The following is a 23199-nucleotide window of genomic DNA, read 5'->3' as shown; positions in this document are numbered from 1 at the left end:
TTAGCACTGCTGAGGTAAATTTATGATTAGCACTGCAAAAATAAATGTAATATTTGCACTGCTGAGGTAAATTTTTGATTAGCACTGCTAAAATAAATATAATATTAGCACTGCTGAGGTAAATTTATGATTAGCACTGCTAAAATAAATGTAATATTAACACTGCTGAGGTCAATTTTTGATTAGCACTGCTAAAATAAATATAATATTAGCACTGCTGAGGTAAATTTATGATTAGCACTGCTAAAATAAATATAATATTAGCACTGCTGAGGTAAATTATGATTAGCACTGTTAAAATAAATATAATATTAGCACTGCTGGTGTAAATTATGATTAAAACTGCTAAAATAAATATAATATTAGCACTGCTGAGGTCAATTTTTGATTAGCACTGCTAAAATAAATATAATATTAGCACTGCTGAGGTAAATTTTTGATTAGCACTGCTAAAATAAATATAATATTAGCACTGCTGAGGTAAATGTTTGATTAGCACTGCTAAAATAAATATAATATTAGCACTGCAGAGGTAAATTTATGATTAGCACTGCTAAAATAAATGTAATATTAGCACTGCTGAGGTAAATTTATGATTAGCACTGCTAAAATAAATATAATATTAGCACTGCTGAGGTAAATTTATGATTAGCACTGCTAAAATAAATGTAATATTAACACTGCTGAGGTCAATTTTTGATTAGCACTGCTAAAATAAATATAATATTAGCACTGCTGAGGTAAATTTATGATTAGCACTGCTAAAATAAATATAATATTAGCACTGCTGAGGTAAATTATGATTAGCACTGCTAAAACAAATGTAATATTAGCACTGCTGAGGTAAATTTATGATTAGCACTGCTAAAATAAATATAATATTAGCACTGCTGAGGTAAATTTATGATTAGCACTGCAAAAATAAATGTAATATTAACACTGCTGAGGTAAATGTTTGATTAGCACTGCTAAAATAAATATAATATTAGCACTGCAAAGGTAAATTTATGATTAGCACTGCTAAAATAAATGTAATATTAGCACTGCTGAGGTAAATTTATGATTAGCACTGCTAAAATAAATATAATATTAGTACTGCTGAGGTAAATTTAGGATTAGCACTGCTAAAATAAATGTAATATTAGTACTGCTGAGGTAAATTTAGGATTAGCACTGCTAAAATAAATGTAATATTAGAACTGCTGAGGTAAATTTATGATTAGCACTGCTAAAATAATTGTGATATTAGTACTGCTGAGGTAAATTTATGATTAGCACTGCTAAAATAAATATAATATTGGCACTGCTGAGGTAGAATTATGATTAGCACTGCTAAAATAATTGTGATATTAGCACTGCTGAGGTAAATTTATGATTAGCACTGCTAAAATAAATATAATATTAGCACTGCTGAGGTCAATTATGATTAGCACTGCTAAAATAAATATAATATTAGCACTGCTGAGGTAAATTATGATTAGCACTGCTAAAATAAATATAATATTAGCACTGCTGAGGTAAATTTATGATTAGCACTGCTAAAATAAATGTAATATTAGCACTGCTGAGGTAAATTTATGATTAGCACTGCTAAAATAAATGTAATATTAGCACTGCTGAGGTAAATTATGATTAGCACTGCTAAAATAAATATAATATTAGCACTGCTGAGGTAAATTTATGATTAGCACTGCTAAAATAAATATAATATTAGCACTGCTGAGGTAAATTTATGATTAGCACTGCTAAAATAAATATAATATTAGCACTGCTGAGGTAAAATTACGATTAGAACTGCTAAAATAAATGTAATATTAGCACTGCTGAGGTGAATTTATGATTAGCACTACTAAAATAAATGTAATATTAGCACTGCTGAGGTGAATTCATGATTAGCACTGCTAAGGTAAATTTACTATGAGAATAGCAGTGCTGAGGTAAATTTATTATCAGAATAGCACTGCTAAATTTTAATTAGCGTAATTTGTAATTACACTTTTAATCATTTTATTGAAGCATAGAACTTTTAAAGTCTGCTTTGGGGACAAGACGAAAAAACCTAAGTATTATATATATATAAAACCCAAAAATAATGAGAATAAAAAGAAAATCATGATGATTTTGGTGCATCATTATTTTAGGTTTAATATGAATAAATAATTTATTTAATATCTAAGATATTTGTTTTCTTTTCTAATACATTTTTTATCATGAATTTATAAGTTAGAGATATAAAAGTTTCCCTCTTTGAAGAATCACCATAAAACAGACCTCAGCGATCCCAACGTACCGCGCCATTGTGACGTAACCGATGACGTCACAGTGGTTCGTTTAAAAAGGCGCGGTTCTCCGTCCATTGGCTCATTTAGGATTCAGCAGTTGGCGATACCGTTTCGCGTGCTTACGACGGTGTCATTTGGCTTACGCTCTTATCTAGAGCCATTTATTTTACACTGCAGATACAGGTTCTACAAGAACCTCTTACAGTAGAACCTAATGGCACAATATCTACACAGGACAAGGTATGCAACGCGCGACCTGACGTCACATATGCTCGCATCACATATGGGTTTCTATCTATATATGAAGGAGAACCCATTCTGTATTAGAACATTATTAGAACTCACCCATATGGTCTGAATTAAAGCCCATATAGAAGAAGTGTGAGCTCAAAGTTCTCCACAACACTTTAAACAGCAGGTTGAAACGTTCTAGATATTTTTGTAGATTTAATAATGTGTTTATTTACCTAGCAGACATTTGATGAGCTTAATATTGTCCAGTCACTAAGAAACCTGAATGATAAATACCATTCAGAGACTCCATGAGCCTATAAAGGTTCATGTGATTTGGCCTTTGGGGGCCTCAAACTGCAGTAAATCAAAGGCAGTTCTAATCATTTCAACATTTGAAGGATTGTTCAGCATTTATCTTCTGGTGAGGTGTGTACATTTTGACACACCTTGGCCTTTAGGAGGCGGAACAGAGCTGACAGACACTTCAATTCTTTAAAAATTCTATTAAGATCGTTTAATGTAGTCTACAGAAAAAACACCACAATATCATTGATCTTCTAACTCTCTGGTTCTCCGTCTTTCTACAGGGAAAACATGGAACCTAAAAGAGTCCTGAGAAGCTTGGGCTACAAGGTGGTTGGAGACATCGGCGAAGGGTCTTTCGGCAAAGTTAAGCTGGCCACATCTGAAAGGCATGCTAAAAAGGTGGCCATTAAAATAATGGATCGCTGGAGCAGTACCTTTCACTTTGCTCATACACTTCTGCCCCGGGAACTCACCATTCTCAGAACTGTAAGGCACCCACACATTGTTCAGGTGCATGAGATTTTTGAGATGCCCAGCGGGCAGGTGTATATTGTGATGGAGCATGCCAAAATGGATCTCTCCAAAAAGATCAAGATGCATGGCCGCATCCCCATCGGCAGGGCCAAAAGGTGGTTCTGCCAGCTCCTCGGTGCCATGGTCTATCTGCACCAGCACAACATAGTCCATCGAGATCTGAAGTGTGAAAATGTGCTGGTGACCGCTGGTGACCAGGTCAAATTGTCAGACTTTGGTGTAGGGTGCTTTTCGAAAGGCTTCACTGAGCTAACTTGGACGTTTTGTGGCACTCTACCCTACATTGCACCCGAGGTCATTTTGGATTTTCCATATGACCCAAAGAAGAGCGACGTGTGGAGTCTGGGTGTGATTCTTTACACCATGGTCACCGGGCACCTTCCCTTTAGAAGCCATCATGTGAAGAAGCTTCTGCAACTCCAGAGCCAGCCGTTGAAGTATCCACCTGTGATCAGAGTGGGGCATCCCTGCCGGTCCTTGCTGTCCTACATGCTGAAGTGCAATCCTCGCACTCGGCCTTCCATGGCCAAGGTGGCACAGCACCCTTGGCTGCAGCCGTGGCAAGAAAGGTAAGGAAACCGTTTTTAAGAGTCCAAATATAAAAGAAGAATTTGTGTGGGTGTTTATTTTAAATGGAATTTATTTATTTTTATTTATTTTAGGTTGCTGCACAGCTGCAGAGGCGTCAAACTGCAAGTTCAGTCCTTAGTCCGGCCTCCCCCTGTGAAGAGTTTTCCGAGTATTCGTGAGGGTTATCTCCAGGGGAAAGACAAAAGGAAGAACGTAAGTCTTAGAACAAACCTGACAACATAAACATTTATTTTAGCTGATAAACCGCCGTTGGGGTTAGGAATTAGATTAGATTTTCTTCATCAGTAAATGTCAGCTTTGTATGTATATCCTATAATGATCCTCTCCTCTACACTTCAGGGTCAGGAAGAAGCTGGGCCAAGCAGAGCAACGCAGTTCTCCGGCATTGGAGACATACCCACACCTGCAGCATGGTAAGATTCAACTTTACCCTGAAGTTCTGTAGTTCTTTCCAGTCTAATATGTAGTTTGTGAAATTAGTAGCAGAGTGATTGATCATTTCTTTAAATATGAAATGTTTCCAGAAGAACAAAATCCTCTTCAATATCAGGCCTGTGTTTCAGCATTTAAGTATTTAAGTGCTTTATCTGTCCCATGTGTTTCTCTCACCATTAAAACAGTCAGTCTGGCAACAGTGGTATTGAGGATGCACACTTAGTGTTTTGTACATTTTAAGCTCTGAGAAAGCTGATTCACAGTGAAGAGCTTTTCTGTAAGTATGTTCAGTATTAGTTTACTAACAATAAGAACATTTTCACATCCCTTCTGTACTTGTAGGCTTGTAGCCGTTGGAGATCAGGATAGGGAAAGAAGCAGCCCAAGTGTTCATAGAGGCTCCAGGCCGCTCCAGCCGACAGAGGAGAAGTCTCCATCTTCTCCATTGATCAATGAGGTAGACAGGATGCCATCAGCTACCTCTGAAGATGGGCTGGTGTTTTTCACCACAGTTGAGGTGATCAAGGGAGCCTCTCCGTCTTCGTCCCTTTTGGGCAGTGAGGTAGACAGCAAGTTCCCTTCTACCTCTAAAGATGAGCTGGTGTTCTTCAGCGCTCACCAGGTGATCGAGGAAGAGTGTCAACCTTCTTCCTCACTGGACAAGGAGGTTGACGCATCATCTCAAGGTCACAGATGCGAGTCTCTGATGCCTGAGGTTGAAGTCGACAGCAGTAGAGCTGGTGCAAGTGTGACTTGCCGAAACGTAGAGATTGTGGTGGAGGAGCATGGCTGCTTCAGCTGTAGTCCACTTTGTGCTGCAGTTGAGAGAGCAGCTAATACTTATGTTGTAGCACCGATACTGAGAGCCACTCGCTCACTTCGAGAGAAGATGAGGAAGGCTTTCAGAAGAACATCTGTGGTGCACAACTCCTCCTCTTCATCCAAGCAAGGTGCTTGTCATTCTGTCACAGAAGCTCCTGCTTGTTCGTCCTCTGATCAGAGACGTGTGGATGTGACCCCAGACATCCCGCTCTGTGGGCCAGTGGTAGAGGCAGAAGTTATTCTCCCTCAGCCCACAGTGAGGCAGAGCACCAGGAAGCTGAGATTCCCCCTGCTGAAGGTTTGTCGAGTCGAGTGTTTAGTTATTGTGACAGCCCCAGATTTTATACCATAAAATTTCTTTAAATATTTATCAGAAATGTTTCATTTGGTTAATCTTTGCCATTTTGTCTCTCTAACAGATCCTGAAGAAGACGAAAAGAGTACACCCTTTGTAGTCTTCTAGCACGGCTCCAGGAAGAGTCTCAATCTTGTTCTTGTTTGAGCAACGAGGAAGATAGCTAGTCATCTTCTGTCGTTGAGGATGAGCTGTCTTTCTTCAGCGCTCATCAGCTGATTGAGGAAGAGCTTCAGTCTTCTTCCTCTTTGAGCAATCAGGTAGACAGAATATCATCTTTAGCCCTTTAAAGGTGAGCTGTCTTTCTTAAGTGCTCAACAGCTGATTGAGGAAGAGCTTCAGTCTTTTTCCTCTTTGAGCAATAAGGTAGACAGAATATCATCTTCTGCTGTTGAAGATGAGCTGGCAATCTTCAAAGCTCAACAGCTGATCAAGGAATAGACTCTACATCCTTCTTCTTTGAACAAAAAGAAGACGTGCTTTAGGAGCCTGTTCTCCCACAGCCCGGAGTGATGCAGGTCACCAGACTCAGGCTTTTGCTCTCCACTGGATTATTCAAATTAGGATTCAAGAAAAAGGTATGTGAATGTTTTCCTCTTATTTACCATTAATGTGATCTTTAGTTTAAAAAGCAGTCACTGAGAAAGCACTTTCCCCATGCTGATTATCTACCAATTGTACTATTTAATTTCAACTACAGCACTTGTGCAATGTGCTGTTGAACACATACACATAACTCCCTGCAGTTGGATGACATGTTGCCTTCAGAGGCTTTATATCCCCTTCATCTTATCTGAACTAAGATTTAACTTTAGAGTTAATCAAATTTACAAAATCACTTAAAGTGTTCTAGCTCATTATTGTCTTGTTGTCCTTCCTACAGATCCTAAATAAAAGGAAGAGGATATCCCAGTTAACGACAGATCCTGAGGACAGGAGCAATGTCTCATGCACATCTTTACCTTTTTAGCTTCTACAGCAACGTTCATCAGCCTTTGAAGCAGGATATTCTCAGTCAGCAGTCCAGGGTGCTTGTGATCTTCTTAAAATCCCATCATATAAACCATCCCATCATATAAACCACTAAAATTACAGTGTTAAAAAATAAATTCAATTAAAATACCAAAATTCTCTAATTGTCTATGTATTTAAGGAGCTTTGTTCTGTGCGCTGATGGCGCTCCAGCCAATACATATGGGATGAGTTGGAGTAGTTAAACCTCATTAGTACCTGACCTTACTGATGCTCTTGCGGTTGGGGCTAAATGCAATCCACTTCTTCTCGTAGTAGGACAGGAGCTTTTCTAACTTCTGCAGCAGCGCTCATTAGTCTCTAAGCAGGAGAATTCCACTCAGCTCCTCTTCAGTCCAAGGTGGTTGAAAAACTGGTCATGCAGAGGAAAACACACCCTTTGGTGGTTTGCAAGCTTGTTAACCAGCTTAGCTCTTAGACCATCAAAGGGTATGTTTTCATTTGAGTTTATGAGAAAGCTGATCCTACTGGTTCACCAAACTGGTTAAAATCTTGTCACTTCAAGACTTGATTACCTCCCTGTGTGCACCATCAGGCTCTCTGCAACTAACCTTGAGCTGGCCAGACCATTTTTAGCAGAGACCTGTTTAGGGCTAAAGACAGATGATCATTGATGACATAAATTATGCATAGATGTTGTACGTGGACTCCAGAGGGGAATATATGAGACAAATGTGGAATGTGGCCCCTTTACCCATATGGAAATCTTATCTTAGGGCAATATATAGATTTCATATATGTTTGGCATATATTAGAGTATATGGAATTCTTTTTATTCATGTCCAATATAGTTTCACATATCAGCAGTTTTGCTGGTAGCTGGTTTCGAAAGGTTTAAGGGTGGTTGATGGTCAAGGGCAGTTGAAAAGTTGGTAATTTAGGTGTGGTTAAGTGGACTAGGTTGGTCATACTGGCCATGGTAGTTAACCAGCATGTGTAACATTTATTTAGGAATATATAATAGAACATATATATATATACACACACACACACAAATGATCCATATTAGACATGTTTTCAATATATAACACTTACAGATATACAGAATTCTCTGTATGTATGTACACAGTCATATCAGAATATTATGACCACCTCTGGTTTCACTTACCATATATGAGCACTTTGTAGTTTCATAATTATGGACTATAGTCTATCTGTTCTTATGCATACCTATGCCTCCTTTCACCATGTTCTTCTTTTGGGAATATGAATTTATAAATATATGCCCAGTCATTTATAATGTATGTGCATTAAAGGTTAGGAATTAATGGTCATGTATCCATGACCATGTTTGCATTGTGTGTGTGTGTGTGTGTGTGTGTGTGTGTGAAATGCACCCTGTTTCCTAGTTTTTAGCCAGTGATGTGGATCTTCTCTGGCAGAAAAATGAGATTTATGACGGTCGTGAAGTCAATATTTTCCATTTGGTATTATGATAGAGCACAAACTAAAAGCCAATGTGAAGCGCGCGCTCTACAATACATATTTGTGTGTCAAGGGTTTGGGCTTCTCTGAGCTTTCCAGCACAATTACTGTATAAACAGGCACTTTTGAAGGCTTATAAATCTTCATCATGTGGACAGCCGGTGAAATATGCGACTGTCTGCTTGTGTAAATTACGTGCTCCAGCAGCCCATGCAATAAAGCGCGGGGTGGGCGGACGACACGCTCACTTGGCAGGGTGGGGTGGGGGGGGTGGGGGGTGCTCGCGGCTCCTCGGCGCTGCCATAAATCACATGACGGAGCGGATGAGGAGTGCAAGCGGTCAGCGGTCAGCAGCCAGGGCCAGCTGGCACCCTCAATCACCGGGCCCACGCTCGCTGGACGCAGGGAGTGGGATGGGGCCGAGGTCAGCTGGAAAAAGCCACAGCGGGCAGCTTTTCATGCTGTTCGCATCGCGAGGTTCTCCAGCACAGTCCTCGTTATTAGCCAGCATGTTCAAAACACTACCGTCTGCTGGCTTTTTGCTGGTCTTTGCACAGTTGTTCGATTCCAGACATCATGGTGTCAACTCTGGTATCCGATCCCTGTGTCGATTCATAGATATAGTATAATATCATATAAGGTACACGAGGCTAATAACTGATAACTACCCTGCTGGAAAAACAGCCTGGTCAGCTGATGATGGTTTTGATGGTTTAGTTTGTCTACCAAACTTGTTGACCAGCATGACCCGCCTGACCCCACTTGTCTACCACTGTAGGCCAGCTAGCCCATCAAACTCGAAAACATGCGATATCTTGGTCAACAGCTAGGCTGGTCAACCAGCTTAACCAGCCTGCCTACCAGCATAGGGTATGTTTTCATCTTGATGACCAGCATTCAACCACGTTGACCATCAAAGAGCAGCCCAGACCATCTGAAACCAGCTACCAGCAAAAGCTTGGTCTTGAGCTGGGTTTTTCAGCAGGGTGGCTAACACATGATGATGGATGGTCTGGCTGACAAGACATCTTGATATATGAACTTAACCTTCTCTCACCTCGTTTGTTCCTCAGGGACACTTAAGATATCAGTTCAGTGATTTGACCTTAGCATGGCAATCTGGGGCGCTAGTGCAAGCTAAATTAACATAGCTGGCTAAAGTGGGGTACATTGATCTGACTGTCCTCTTAGTAGCTGGTTTCACATTGGCGATGTTTGGTTGTAAAGTCTATGGAGCCGCTTACGTGAAACCAGCCTGACCAAGCTTGACAACCAGTATGACCAAGCTTGACCATGCCAGTTGACCAGCATGACCCGCAAGACCAAGCTTGTCGTCCTCCATGACCAGCATGACCAGCTCAACCTTGGTCAGACCGGTTGTGTAGCTTGGTCAGATTGACCAACCAGTCAACTAGCACACCAGGTTAGGGTATGGTTTCGCCGTAATGACCACCTTGACCATCAAAGTTCAGCTTAAACCATCAAAAACCAGCAAAACTGGTCTTGAACTGAAATCTTTGCAGAAGCCACATTTCTTTCAGACCTTGTGAGAAACTACATAAGCATGTCTTACTATTTTGAGATTAACAGCAGTGTGATGCTTTAACCATGTGGTTTGTACAAAGCTAATCAATGTAGCTTCCATTACTTGTAGCTCAGCACAGTACTAAGGAATCAAACCTGTCTTTGCTGATCGACTACATTTCGGATAATAGGACGACTGTGTGAATGTGATTCTTGCCAAACTACCTTAGCTTCTTTAAGGCGAGTAGTATTATGAATGGTGAGAATCAACAGTTTAAGGTTTAGTTCAGGTGTGGGCAATGGGGGCCGGAGTCCAGCACTGTTTACCCATTTCCCTGCTCTATAAGACCTACCAAACTTGCCAATTAACTGGTAAGTTGAATAATAACATGTGCTTTAATAAGAAAAACTGTGCAGGATTCAGGCCCTCCAAGACTGGAATTGCCCACCCCTGGTCTCGTTGAACTCATCTTCAACAGTACAGCTACAGCTCATAGGCCGTGCACTGTTTTATGCTTGTACTTGATTTATTGAGTCTATTTATGAGTCTACTCTGTAATATTATATCAAAAGAAGTCAGTGTTTCATCTTAGGGGTTTGAAAAAAGTGCAATATATATTTTAGGTAATATATGTGCTGTCTATCAGAGCACCCACCCTCCCACACACACCCCCTTGTGGCCCCTTGAATGTCAATTTATGTTGATATTTTCTATTTGAATTTGAATCCAAAGCTTCAGCATTATACAGCGGGACATTCTAAGATATTGGTGTGTCAATAATCATATTATTAACGGCAACATTAGCATTATAGTGGTACTGCTTTTATTAGAAGATCCTCAGCAGGTAAAGAGAAACTGGAAGAACAACAATAAAGCCCTGCTTGGCTGGCCTCCTAACCCATTTTGCTCAATTGGATGTAGGAAACTGCATTAACTGTATTTAAGAGAAGCAGGTCAACAATAAAACTGATGATATCGTATAAAACATAACTCAGAATTAGAATATAGTTCACATGGTCACTCTGACCTTTGGCCTACAACGTTTTATTATTATTATTATTATTTTATAAGTGCAATGAGTTACAAGACAAGGCATTACCCAAAGAAACCATCATCAGTATTGCATAAATATAAATGTTTATATAGTGAGACATCATGACCCCTGGTTCTTTTTACCACCACTAGGTATTTATTAAATTCCTCTACAAAAGATCTTTACAAAGAACATGAAACCAATATGGAAAACCTTTATTACATGTAATGGACTTATTCCAATAATCAATTATACAGAAATGTTAAAATACAGAGAGATTGGCCTTTGAGAGCTTCAGGCGCAAGTAAACAGTACATTGGCGCCACCTGCTGTTTGCCATACAGCATGACACTCTAGCTAAATGCTAAAACTCGTGCTACGACCTAAATGTGGCTACAGAGCGCACTCGGAATCTGAATAAACGGGAATCCCTGGACAGATCTACTCAGTGCATCGTGCTGGACTTTACAGCTCGAACATCAGACTTTAATAGTAGTTAAATGATCATGACTGCGGACTACTCCTATGCCTGCTTCCGGAGGTTGTAACCCTGCCACACACAGGTTTTCTGACACGCTTTAAAAGGATCGTGTCCAGTTATGACAATTGTGTGCATTTGCATACTAAGAGCAGTTATTATTAATTAACATTAAATTACAGAAGGTTTTAATAATAAAAAAAAATAAAAAATTCTTGAGATGTAAATAAAGTCCATACTCATTTCTGGAGAACGTAAAGAGTCAGAGTCACAGTGGACATTTTATGATCGTTGTTTTATGATAGTTATGAGAAAGTTTTGATCTAAAGAAAAATCTTAAAAGAGGAAGATCTTGTCTCTGTCTTATTAGACCCGTAATCCTGAATGAAAATTAAAATGAGACGCTAAATTAATTAGTTGCTCAATAGAATAAAGGGTCGAGACATAGGTTTTTATAAATATTTTTTATATCTGTATACAATAATTATATAAAATGAAATAAATCTGATGGAAATAAAAGCATGAATGGGTGGATCCTCCCTCAGGCTGGGACTCGGCCTTTTAAGGACTCGTGTTGAGGCTGCGCGCTGTGACGGCGCGGTCTACTGAGCATGCGCAGTAACATGTAAACACAGGCGCTTGGAATGAGGAGTATGAAGGAAGTGGAGTGTTGTGGCTGTCTGGGGAGAGTTTCAGGTCAAATGAGAGAATAAGAATGAGAGTCAGTTTCTGATAAGGAAGAAGACTTCTTGAGGGATCGTGTGTGTTGCAGGTGACGCTGTGAGTTGAAGTCTGAACCCGTATGTTCTTCACGTTTTGTTGCCACGTGTTTCAAAGTGGGTGTGTGAAACGAAAGACTGATTGAATAACCTTGATTCGATAGTCAATCACAATTCACTGTCAGCAACTACAGTATAATGAAACTTTCCCCCAAAGCTTTTGCATGTAGGGACTTTTATTGTTGGGACTTTTATTTGACAGACTTCTCATCTAGCTGTCATTAGAAGTCACAGTGGGCTTTGACCTCAGCAAGTCTGTGTTAAATTTCTCATCAGGTTAGCACATCATGGAGGCAGTCTTGAACAGGCTGCAAACTTTGACTCCGGACGAGCTCCGGGAGGAGATCACAAGGGCTGGGCTTAAGTGTGGGCCCATAACAGCTACTACCAGGGGCATCTTTGAGAGAAAGTTGGCCCAGACCCTCTCTGAAAGCCAAGACGGCTGTGGTAGGTCAGAGATGGATGGTGGAGATCCAGCTGTTGGCCCGTGTTCTCTGGCACAGAGTGAGTCTCCGACAGCTGACCCAGGACAGACAAGGTTGGAGAGAGAGGATGTGAGTCCTTTGGCCCAAACCGTGGAGGAGGATGTGAGTCAACAGTCTTCTCCTGGATCACCCTCCCTCTTTTATGGAGTGCTGCCTCCTTTGGACGATCCACTGCTCAATGATGGTATGTCAGGTACAGTGGTCATGATTGACTGATATGCATTGATTTGCATAAGAAAAAAAAGTGTCATTTGCATGAATTTGTTCTTGGTCGATGCCAGTATTTGATATTTTTTTAAAGATTCGATTTTCGAATATTTCTTAATATTTCAACCATAAACTTCAATTCTAGAGACCACAGCAGCACCACTGTAGGAATGCAAGTTAGCTTGTTTACAAGAGATGTCTAACAGATTTAGTGATGGTTACCATTGTCAGTTGTTCCTTTATGAGTATTAATTTGTTTACTTGGTTGTAATATTGTAAAGGGAAATATTTCATACATCACACAACAAGCCACATCCTTCATCAAGGATGGATACTACATTTTCTGGTTGGCGTTTTTTTTTGTGTCTCTTGCCGTCTTTGATGATTTTTGTGTATATGTAGAATTTCTCTAGTCTGCTTTGTGAGAAAGATTATAATGTCGATTATTCCTGTAGGCTCCCTCTATGTGTATGCTGACAAGCAGAAAGCTCTGAGGGCAGTGCTGAAGATGAAAGGGGCACGGTTCAAAGCTTTTTCCTGCAGAGAGGATGCTGAGAACTTTGCAAAGGGCATACATGAGGGTGGTCTGTCACCCAACAAACCCTCGGCAGAAAAAGTCCACGCTACGTCTCCTATAGGTAGGCAGCTTAGCAAGAGATGCACTTGAACATGAATATGCACATGAATATTGTTTAACCCCTTAAAAAGCCGATGGATTACAAACATCTAATACCAAAGAATTGCTAATTATTTGTTCGGAAGTCCCTGTAATTACTGAGTAATACACCTTAGTGTAATAAGCCTTTCTGTGTTAAAGGGTTAATGCACAGCACCTCATGGACCAGTCACTCAATAAGTCACATATCATTGCCTTATTAGTTTTGAAAGGTAGTCCAAAAAAGTTATTTAGGAGTATTTCTATTGGTCCAATCATCATGAGATTTTGAAAAACTAAACTGCAGAAATGGAAACAAGGTTTTTGTGTTACAGCAATGATTTATAGCAATGGCTGTTCTATTTTGACACAATATAAAGAACAGCTGCCAGATCGACATGTCAAAAAGTGAAAAGCGTGAAAAGTGGTTCACAAGGTGGAGATGCAAGGATTCTCCACAAGAGGGCGCTCTTGTTAATTCTCAGCTAGTTTTTGGTGCTTCACAACAATGACACTGTGGGCCCTACCTTACATCTTGTGCAAGGCGCGTTGCTCATTGCTATCATACACCCCGCAGACAGTCTGTTTTCATGCCTTACGCCTGCATTGGTTAAATAGCAACGATACTTGCGAATATATCTACACCGATGGGCGCAGTGGTCTTGAAATGAGGTGTGTTCAGGTACATTTCTGGCATATTGCTATCCTGGCAAAGGAAAACACAGGAGCACCACTGACTGAAAACAACCTAGACAGATAGTCAACAGTCAGACGTTTGTTGCTGTCTTGGCAGTGAATTGTCAACACGCGTGTACACCCTCACTTGTTACGTACACATGGAAGCGCAGCAGTGCACAAACCCCTAGTGCGTGCCAGTTTGCAGCTATCCAGACTTTTACATCAACAACAAACTGAATTCTACAGGTGAGGCACTCAGCACACCTTATCAGACTGTGTGCGATGCGCCACTGAAATAACAGTCTGCCAAAGTCAGGCCGCACCTGACTCTTAAAGGGAATGGCAAGTGACACTCCCAAAACACACCCATGAATAATTAAGAGACTTAGTACATGTCTTTTGTGCGTTTAGAGCTGCGCAAGGCGTATTTTTCCTGCCGCTGCGATAGCAAAGACACACTGACATGCCTTAAATCAAGCTGTGCAGTGTGTTTATGATGGCTCGCCTAAAGATCGATTAACATAGGACCCTTTGTGCCCTTGTTTATTAAGAGAATGCGTTTTTGCTTCAGACAGCTGCTTTATGGTGTTCTTTAGTCTTAAGATTAATATCATCCGCACTAGACTAGATAAAAGTCATACAGTAGAAAACAAATCTGTATTTATGTAGGGTTAATGTAACAAAGACTAACAAAGTTTTATATGTGTAATACTAAAGCTTCCTCTGCTATCATTACTCACTGTTAGTGAATTTTTTTTTTCATTGGCAGAAAAATCTATAAATCTGGAAATGGTAAATATGGAGAAGGCAAATGAGTTTAAAAGTCCACGTACACAGGACCTGACCGCAAAACTTAGGAAAGCTGTGGAGAAGGGAGATGAGGAGGCCTTTAAAGAGCTTGTGAAAAGCAACCCAAGATATCTTATCGGCTCCGGAGACAACCCAACCATTGTGCAGGTAAAGTTTTGTAGACCTAAACCTAGATCTACCTACTTTGTCTTGTTGTTCTACCAAATTGTCTACTGTTACACTTTCCCTTAGGAAATGACTAAGAGTTCTGGTTTATGTGTTTTAGGAAGGGTGTAGATACAACGTCCTTCACGTCGCTGCCAAAGAGAACCAACCAGCAATGGCATGCCTTATCTTGGAGACCCTGGAGGATCCAGAGTTCATGCGACGCATGTATCCTCACGATCAGGAGGACATGCTGCGGCAACGAATTGAGTACATTGTGGACCTGTACCTCAACACGCCTGATAAAGGGGTTAGTGATGTGCTGATGATGTACTGACTTCACTCAAGTCTGAGTTCAAACTCGATCCATCAGTGTGAATGTATTTGTGGTGGTGTTTCCACAGAGCAATGAGACGCCGCTTCACTTTGCCTGTAAATTCGGTTGCCCAGAAGTAGTGGATGTGCTCTGCTCACATCCAGCCATCGATAAGAACTGCAGGAACAAGTATGACCAGAAACCCTCCAGTGTGAGTACATAATCACGTGTAATCATGTGTATGACCTTAATTTCTTAATAAACCTATGCACCAGTTTTATAGAGACCTTGTGTGATTAGGTCTCAGAAATGTTTGTGCCTTGTTTTTTTATATAGCATTTAAAGCTGAATTTTAGTGAAACAAGTTTTTCTTGTGACGTAAAGTTATGAATGATTCTCATAGAACAATGGAAAGGGGCTCGTCGCCAACCCATTTTTGTCTTCCTGGCCACCATCACAATAAGCTGTGTAATGACAGATTCTTAAGAAATCAAGTCAAAATACTTGGAAAACACTACAATTATGGACGGTTTTGTGGTTGAACACTGTTAATTAATTCTTCATGTGTTATAAGCATGCTGTTTGCCTAATGCTAATAAGTGGAGAACAAGCTCCCTTTACTTGTTAGCTCAGGTGTGTCGAGTTCCCTGCAGGCCTCAGCTCTAGACTAGCATTTGCTATGTTAGACACTAGCATTGTCGGTCTAGTCTAAAACTGTAGAAGCAGACTTTGATAATCAAACATGTCTTTGGCCGATCTTGCACATTTAGGAGACTATTTTTAATGAATCCTTGCTTTCATAGGTGATCTGTGAGAGGAAAAACAAATCTAAAGAAGTTAAAGAGAAGATCAAAGAATATTTGGAGGGTAAGTTGGTAGATGTAGATTTGAGTATAAACCAGTTTTGCTGAAGAAAATTCCAGTTGCTCACCGCCTTTATGTCTTGTATCACAGATCGTTTCTTTGTTCCTTTGCTGAGAGCCACAGACAACACTCTTAACCCAGTCATCGGTATGCCATGGGCCCCTGGTTCATCTGAATGTGGTGATCCATCGCTTAGCCCTTGGTTGATTGAGGATCCCAAAAACCCAGGGATGACCATCAGGGCGTTTGCAGGCCCTTTGAATAAATTAAAGGTAACTCCAACCGTGTATTATTTTAACTGCAGAACTGCTGTCTCCCTAACCATCTTCTCTTCTGCAGGCAGAGGAGTTTCACAAGTTGTGGAAAACACCAGCCCGCCAGAGAGCCAAATATTTCCATGGCATTTTAAAATCTGACCCTGATCGAGGAGCGGAGAGAGTGGGAAGGTGTGAGCAAAACTTTTAATTTTATCACCGAAAAACCTTGAAAGCCTTGAAAAAGTGTTTTCCACACAAAGAGTTATTCGAGGGATTAACATATTTTGGGTATATGTGTAAAGAATCTTTTAAAGGTTTAAAGAAAATCAGTGTAAAGGGAATTTACCCGTTTAAAAGTTCTTTACAATGTCAGCTCCTTTACAAAAATGTTTTATGTTTTCTAAGCCATAGATCCAAGAACCCTTTGTAGCACCTTTAGTTTTAAGATTGTAGACACACCCAGACCTGCTGAATCTAAAAATCACTTAAATAGAACCTTTACAGAATCAGAATCAGAATCAGAATCTCTTTATTTCACCAAGTATGTTACCCATACAAGGAATGTGTCTTGGTGAGAGCAACACGTATGACAAGTAACAAAGAAACACAGAACACAGTCTTAAACTAAAGGAAAATGACACTAAACAATAAATAGGGTAGGGGATAAATTAAAAAAAGTAGAAAGTACTAAAGGTAATAAAGGTAATAAAGAGCTGAAAAATATATTTACAAAAAAGAAAAGAACAGATATAAATATATAGGACTGTGGATTTCAAAATCATTAACATTTGGCAGAATTGGGTTGTTGAAATGCTGCTGATCTTTTTTACCAACAGGGAATTAGCACATGAGATGGGGTTCCCTTGGGCTGAATACTGGGACTTCTTGAATTGCTTCACTGACCTCTCCTCAGACGACGGGCTTGTTATGTTGGAGGAGTATTTGAAGAAGACTGTTCAGGACAGGAATGCTGCAGAGAACAGCTGGATACATGCAACAAGTCCCACTTCTTTCAACGGTAAACCCCAGTTTCCTGAAGTCGAAGGACTGAAATTTAGGAATTTAGAAATTGTGCAAAATTCCATCTTTTAAATTATGTTAAATGTTAATGTTTATTTTAAGCATATATTTTCCAAAAGAAAAACAACAAATTAAAGAGTAGTAAAAATACTGGAGGGTGTTACTGTCACTGTGTCATATTTAAAGGTGCCATAGAAAGTATTGTTGTGTTTTTGATGTATAAAAGATAAATATGTGATTTTGGTTGAGGTGAAAAAAAGCCCTGTTATTTTGCCTTTGAATGAAATACCAGTTTATAGAGGGCTTGTGTGAATTTTGCTTTTAAATTATTATTATTATTATTATATATATATTTTTTGATAGCCAATTACCCAACCCTTACATACTCTCCCCCTATCACATTCAATACTCCCGACACTGGGAGGGTGAAGAGCAACACACACATCCTCTGAAACCTGCAGCCACTGCACTGAACTGCCGCTGATGCAACATCACTGGGCTACCAACGTGCTCCAAGGAAAGCACTGTGTACCCAGCTCTGATGCATCAGCGAGCAGACGCAGTGCTGACCAGCATTGTACAGCAATCAAGCCAGCCCGGAGAGATTTGACTGACCAGCTCATTAATAAACGGTTTTACTGCGATTCCTAAACTAATATTTAATGTGCTTATTCACAGTGTATGGAATTTACTGAATGTACACCATAGTATTTTTTAAGCTACTTCACTAAGAATGACTTATGTTCTTCAGAAATCTGTCTGTCACAGTTAAAGCTTTGTGTGATCCTAAAGGTTCAAAACAAACACTGACACTGTTCATTAACAGGATTATTGGGATATGTTATGATATTCTAGCTCTGAACATTGGTGATAGTCAGTCCTGTGACCCATTTCTCTTTTGTTATTCAGTTAGCTAACTAAGACCTTCATGCTTGTTTTCCATTAAAAATCGGTCCGGCCCCCTTGACATTGGGCTGTGTGTATTGTGACCCTTTACCTCAAATGATTTAAGGTGGAACAGAAAATGCAAATGCTTGAGAGGGGGTCAACCAGATTTCAGATATATGTAGTGCCACCATGACCACCTTTCTTGAGTCACCACTGTTATGGCCTTCAGCTGGTTGCAAAAAAATATATCAAGATTTTAATCACTAATCCTCTTGCAGAACCCAGTTCTGTTCTGGATAATCATCTGGACAGTCCTTCTGGGACTTCACGCCATGGCTGGGCCGAAAAAAGCAGCCCTGGATCTTTTTGTAAGAAGTCCCCTGTGTGTGACCTGCGCCAGGAGTTTGAAAAAGCATCCCTCACCAGTGCTGAGAATACCCTGGATTCTGGCTTGGGTTGCCGTGATTCACCTGACTATACAGGAGCCGATGGTCTGGACCTGGCTGATCAGAGCTCTTTGAGAGGGTGGGAGTGGACGGAGGATGACTACTCTAGCTCGGAGGAGTATTTCACAGCGGACGAGGACACTGATGACCTTTGCCAGGATGATGAGATTGAAGGGCGGCGTTTGTCATCATGTGGAATTCGGGCTCGCTCCAGTCCTTGGAGCTGTGGGGAGCGGAATTTGAACAGCTCTGGATCTTCGAGCTCTTCCTACAAATCCACACAAAGTACACCTGAGGATAGACAGACGACAGAAGAAGTTTGGGAAAATGCTTTTCTTGCAGGGTGAGCTGTTGATTATATTGTTACTCAGGTCTGCTTCTGAATTTAAAATATGGATATAAAGTAGCTAAATATCCAGACTCCCCTAGAGTCTCCTAGCGAGCATGTCTATATTCAACACTTCCCTAATCATGAAATTAACCGTTATTCAACCATTCTCTTGGTGTCGGTGGTAAAACTTGGTCAGATTGTCCTGTTAGAACCATTGCATTTACTAAAAAACCCTGAACAACCCCTTTTTAACCCTTTAACAGACTAACATACAATTGCAAAAAATATTTATTGGTCAAAGTGTGTTCCTGGACCCACACGACCCATTCAGGAAGCGTTTACCAGCTGGTTGACTTGCCCAGTTAGGGTAATTCTAGGCATAAACTACTAAGCATTACCGAACATGCACTGTAATATAGGGTAACTGGAATATAATCAGGTTTACTGCACTGAAAAAAACATTGACAAATATGTCCATCCTTTTTATTATAGCCTCATATACATGTTAGAGTAAAATGTGATGTTTAAAAGTACCTACCTATTTAGATAGCTGTAGCTATAGCTATTTAATTTAGTGTTGTTTGGTAGGGCTATGATGCTATAATGGCAATGTCAGAAATGATGAGCATGACTAACTTTTATTACATAGAATATATGACTTTAAAGTTATGATAATCAGAAGGTAAAACACATATAACTCACTTTGGCAAGGAAATTGTGCAGTGTTTATGCAGTGTTTATGTTGAGCTAATGCGTCCACCTCTGTTTACTCTAACTGGGCAACTCAACCGAGCGGTCACACACGCTTTTCAGGGTAACCGGGATACACATGCTTTTGTTCACAAAAAAATGTAAAACGTGAAATTCATTCTTTTTTCTTACATAAACTTTCAGTGTAGCTTGAAGTAAATGTCTGCAGATGTTATCCTTTCAGCTTTCAGATGATATCCTACGACACTGCCATCCAGTGGGTTTAATCGACATAACACACTCTGTTTAATGAGGTGGATAAGGTCAAGCAATGATGTTTACTACAATATCTGTTAAAGGGTTAATGTTGTCTAAACACGCAAAAAACAAGGGTTGCTTTTAAATATACATTTTATTTGCTCTCTGTTTTTGTACAGTGAATCACCCACCAAGCTGGATAACGAGGTCTTGCTGGCAGTAAATGGGACGGACACTGACCAGGAGCTCTATCCCTTCATTACTAAATGGAAGAATGTTGTTTTGTCTTATCCTGAATCTCAAAGACAGAGGTAGGTTTACCTCATCGCCTGCCTCACCCACCTATTTGTAAAAAAAAAGTATAAATTTGTATAAATTCAGCTCTTTTTATTTTTTGTTTTTCAGATGGCCAAGCATTACAGTGTGGAAGAGGCACCCAGAGAGACAGATGTCGACCCCCCGCAGGCTTACCCGCAGCTGGCTAACGGGATCGCCCAGCTTTCTAAACATGAAAATGTTAGTCTCTGGACCAAGCATTAAGAACAACACGCCCAGCAAACCTTCACCATGCAGATAAGCACTTAACCTGAATTGCACTTTTCCCTAATAAAAGGGAAGGAGAGTAGGATTTTTAATGCTCAGAATTACTTTTCTCTCTCCCTAAATTCCTCCCATTACTCCCATTCCTCTCACTTATTTTTTGATTAAATTGATAGAAGATGTAAAAAAGACAGTGTGTATAATAACAGTTATGCACTAGGGATGTTTAAATCCCCCACAAGTTATTTATTAAAGTAAATATTTAATTGTGGCCTTTTAGTGAAAAAATTGTACTTGATGATTGCGTCAAGCATCGCATTTGGGAATCTGTGCATTCCCCTCCTCACCTTTAATAAGCATTTAGAGCTTCTCTCAGCACTTGTTTTGCTACAGATTATGGCACCTTTATAAAAGCAACTTGAACCTATGTTTGTATCGCTGAACAGCTGGTTGTCCACTAAATGTGTTTTACTTAAATAGGTATACTGTGTTCTTAATAGGTTCTTAATAGCTGATATATCACCTGGTGTTTTATTGGTATCACTACAAATACCCTACATAATGCAGACATACATAATTTTTTTCTGGGATTCGAACTCATGACCTACCGATGCTGATGTTGGGACAAAACCTTACACTCTGTTGTGCCTCTGGGAAACCCTATATAAGTTTATATATATATATATATATATATATATATATATATATATATATATATATATATATAGCAACAATACAGGCTGAGCTGGTGAATCCATAAAGCACCATCATGCAAGTATTCCAAAGCATGTTAACATGGTAAAACCTTTATTTTTATGAAGGAAACTGTAAATATTTTTTTGAGTATAGAACATTTGAGAATGTACAACTGACAGTAAAATCAGCTAGTGCAGCACTTTTTGAACTAAGGACTCTGTATCCGTACAAGCCACTTATATTAGTCAGGCCCCAATTCATTATGCAGTGTTTGTGGTATTTTGTTTATAGACCTTTTGTAATGATTAATAATTAATTGTTTTTTTGAGTAACTGAGTATCTTGTCACTTTTATACTTCATGTTGGTGTATGCCAAAGATGTGTTTAAAGACAAAGGAACAGTAACTTGTTAGGCATGTTCTTAATTGGAAATGTATTACATGCCTTTTATTTTATTAGACTTAACTGAATAGTACAGAAATCTGGAAGTGATTTTTTTTTTTATTCCTGTTGTACCATCTAAACTGGAACTGAAATTAAATGTTGTGGTTGGTAAATGAACGGTCTGAACCTGAAACTTAATTCCAAACTTCTTCATTACATGAGTAACTAACATTTGAATTATGTTACACAGAGAAAGAAAAGTAGACATAGGAGCCTTGCCCAAGGACTTTTTCTTATTAGTGTAGCTTGGGTTGTGTGCCTGGCCAAGGAATCAAGCCTTAGTCTGCCATGGGGACGGCGGTGTTCCCCACTACACTACACTACACTACACCAACCACATTCAGTTTTATATTTGGATTTTGGTTATGGTGCTTTTAGTATAATATAAGTATAATGTGTAACACACAATTCAGATGTTTACATTTAAAGTAAAACATTGGTTGCAGTGATTGCATGATCAAGAAAATCACTTATCATAGTAATTAATATATTTAAATAATATAGTTGCATCAATTACATTTTGTTGAGTTTTATAAACTATGTTAAATATATAGCCACTAAAAGGTGGTTTTAGATGTTTTGCTCAATATTACAAAGTTTAATTAAGATGTTTGTTAAATGATAGTAATTTGTCATTACAATTGAACCGTTTTATACTTGTATCTGCAACTGAATCAGTTGTGTATTATTAAAATCAGGGATTCCTAATGACTCTGCACATATGAGTCTACGTGTATAGTATGTATCAGCTATATCAGTTCTATATCAGTCCTTGATACTGAACTTGAACTGACTGGGTGGGTTTTATTACTGAAGCAAGATGGGGACACGCACCGAAGTGTTGCAGTTAAAGCTGCTTACCACCAGAGGAAGCTCAACCTCCCTTTTAACCAGGGGTGGAATTTTTGACTTTAAGGGCTGTAAAGAGAAGACAGATATGGGAGAACCTGGATACACATCTTGACTCTTCCTATTCTTTGTCTTGATATGAAATGCTCCATTCTAGAGGAACTTACCTATTCAGACCTATGTACAGTGGTGATCATGGGAACCAGACTTCAAAGCTGGCCAAAAGCTTTAATAACAGTGATGTAGCTTTTAGAGGCATTAAACTCTTTAGGTGTTTGCTTCCATTCTCCACCATTGTGACTCTAAGTTTCTCCAGAGTGAAGCGTATCACAACAAACCCAGTCTGAATTACTTTCTTTTTTTACATTTAAATGTTTAATTATGAAGACAATTTAGATCATCTATAAACTTCACCAATACATTATTTATTAGATAATTATTTATTATTATTAGATGCTTCAACTGAAATATCAAGGTTTTGTAATGGTTTGTGATTGGTTTATTTTATGTAACAGATCAGAACACTGCTGCCTCGAAAGTTGAAGTATAAGGAGGCGGGACCTGGGATTTGATGGGCGTGGCTTTGTGAGTGTCCACCAACCACAAGCAGAAACGATTAAGAAATAATAATAATAATAAAAATAATAATAATAATAATAAAGCTAAACACACAATTGTATTTATGTCGTACATAATCACGTACGTTATTAACTTAAATAACTGAGTTAATTACTTAATGACACACTTAATGATGCAATTTGCTTGATATTTTTGTAGGGAACCCTCAATA

General features: G+C 39.3%; 1 protein-coding gene across 3 annotated transcripts; it reads left to right on the top strand.

Annotated features, from left to right (window-relative positions):
• The first annotated feature begins 11684 nt into the window (after window positions 1–11684).
• On the top strand, window positions 11685–21677 carry LOC140536773 (ankyrin repeat and LEM domain-containing protein 2). Of its 3 annotated transcripts, none has more exons than XM_072658777.1 (13): window positions 11685–11832; window positions 12113–12500; window positions 12979–13161; window positions 14626–14813; window positions 14932–15120; window positions 15215–15337; window positions 15930–15993; window positions 16081–16262; window positions 16330–16436; window positions 17084–17265; window positions 18434–18944; window positions 20060–20191; window positions 20286–21677. In XM_072658777.1, the coding sequence occupies exons 2-13, from the start codon at window positions 12119–12121 to the stop codon at window positions 20455–20457; spliced, it is 2415 nt and encodes an 804-aa protein (XP_072514878.1). In that variant the 5' UTR covers window positions 11685–11832; window positions 12113–12118; the 3' UTR covers window positions 20458–21677. The 3 variants fall into 3 exon arrangements, with proteins under 3 accessions (XP_072514878.1, XP_072514875.1, XP_072514876.1); XM_072658774.1 differs by having other exon boundaries at window positions 12108–12500; XM_072658775.1 differs by having other exon boundaries at window positions 11685–11852; window positions 12108–12500.
• Window positions 21678–23199: the final 1522 nt, after the last annotated feature.

Source organism: Salminus brasiliensis, chromosome 16 (genome assembly GCF_030463535.1).
Source record: "Salminus brasiliensis chromosome 16, fSalBra1.hap2, whole genome shotgun sequence".
NCBI classification, from domain to species: Eukaryota; Metazoa; Chordata; class Actinopteri; order Characiformes; family Bryconidae; genus Salminus; species Salminus brasiliensis.
Note: the sequence above shows the minus strand (reverse complement) of the source record. Positions and strands in the feature narration are given on the sequence as shown.

Coding starts and splice junctions, on each gene's coding strand:
- LOC140536773 (XM_072658777.1), top strand. CDS start 12,119: ATGGAGGCAGTCTTGAACAGGCTGCAAACTTTGACTCCGGACGAGCTC. Junction 12,501..12,978: donor CGATCCACTGCTCAATGATG/GTATGTCAGGTA, acceptor TTATTCCTGTAG/GCTCCCTCTATGTGTATGCT. Junction 20,192..20,285: donor CCTGAATCTCAAAGACAGAG/GTAGGTTTACCT, acceptor TTTGTTTTTCAG/ATGGCCAAGCATTACAGTGT.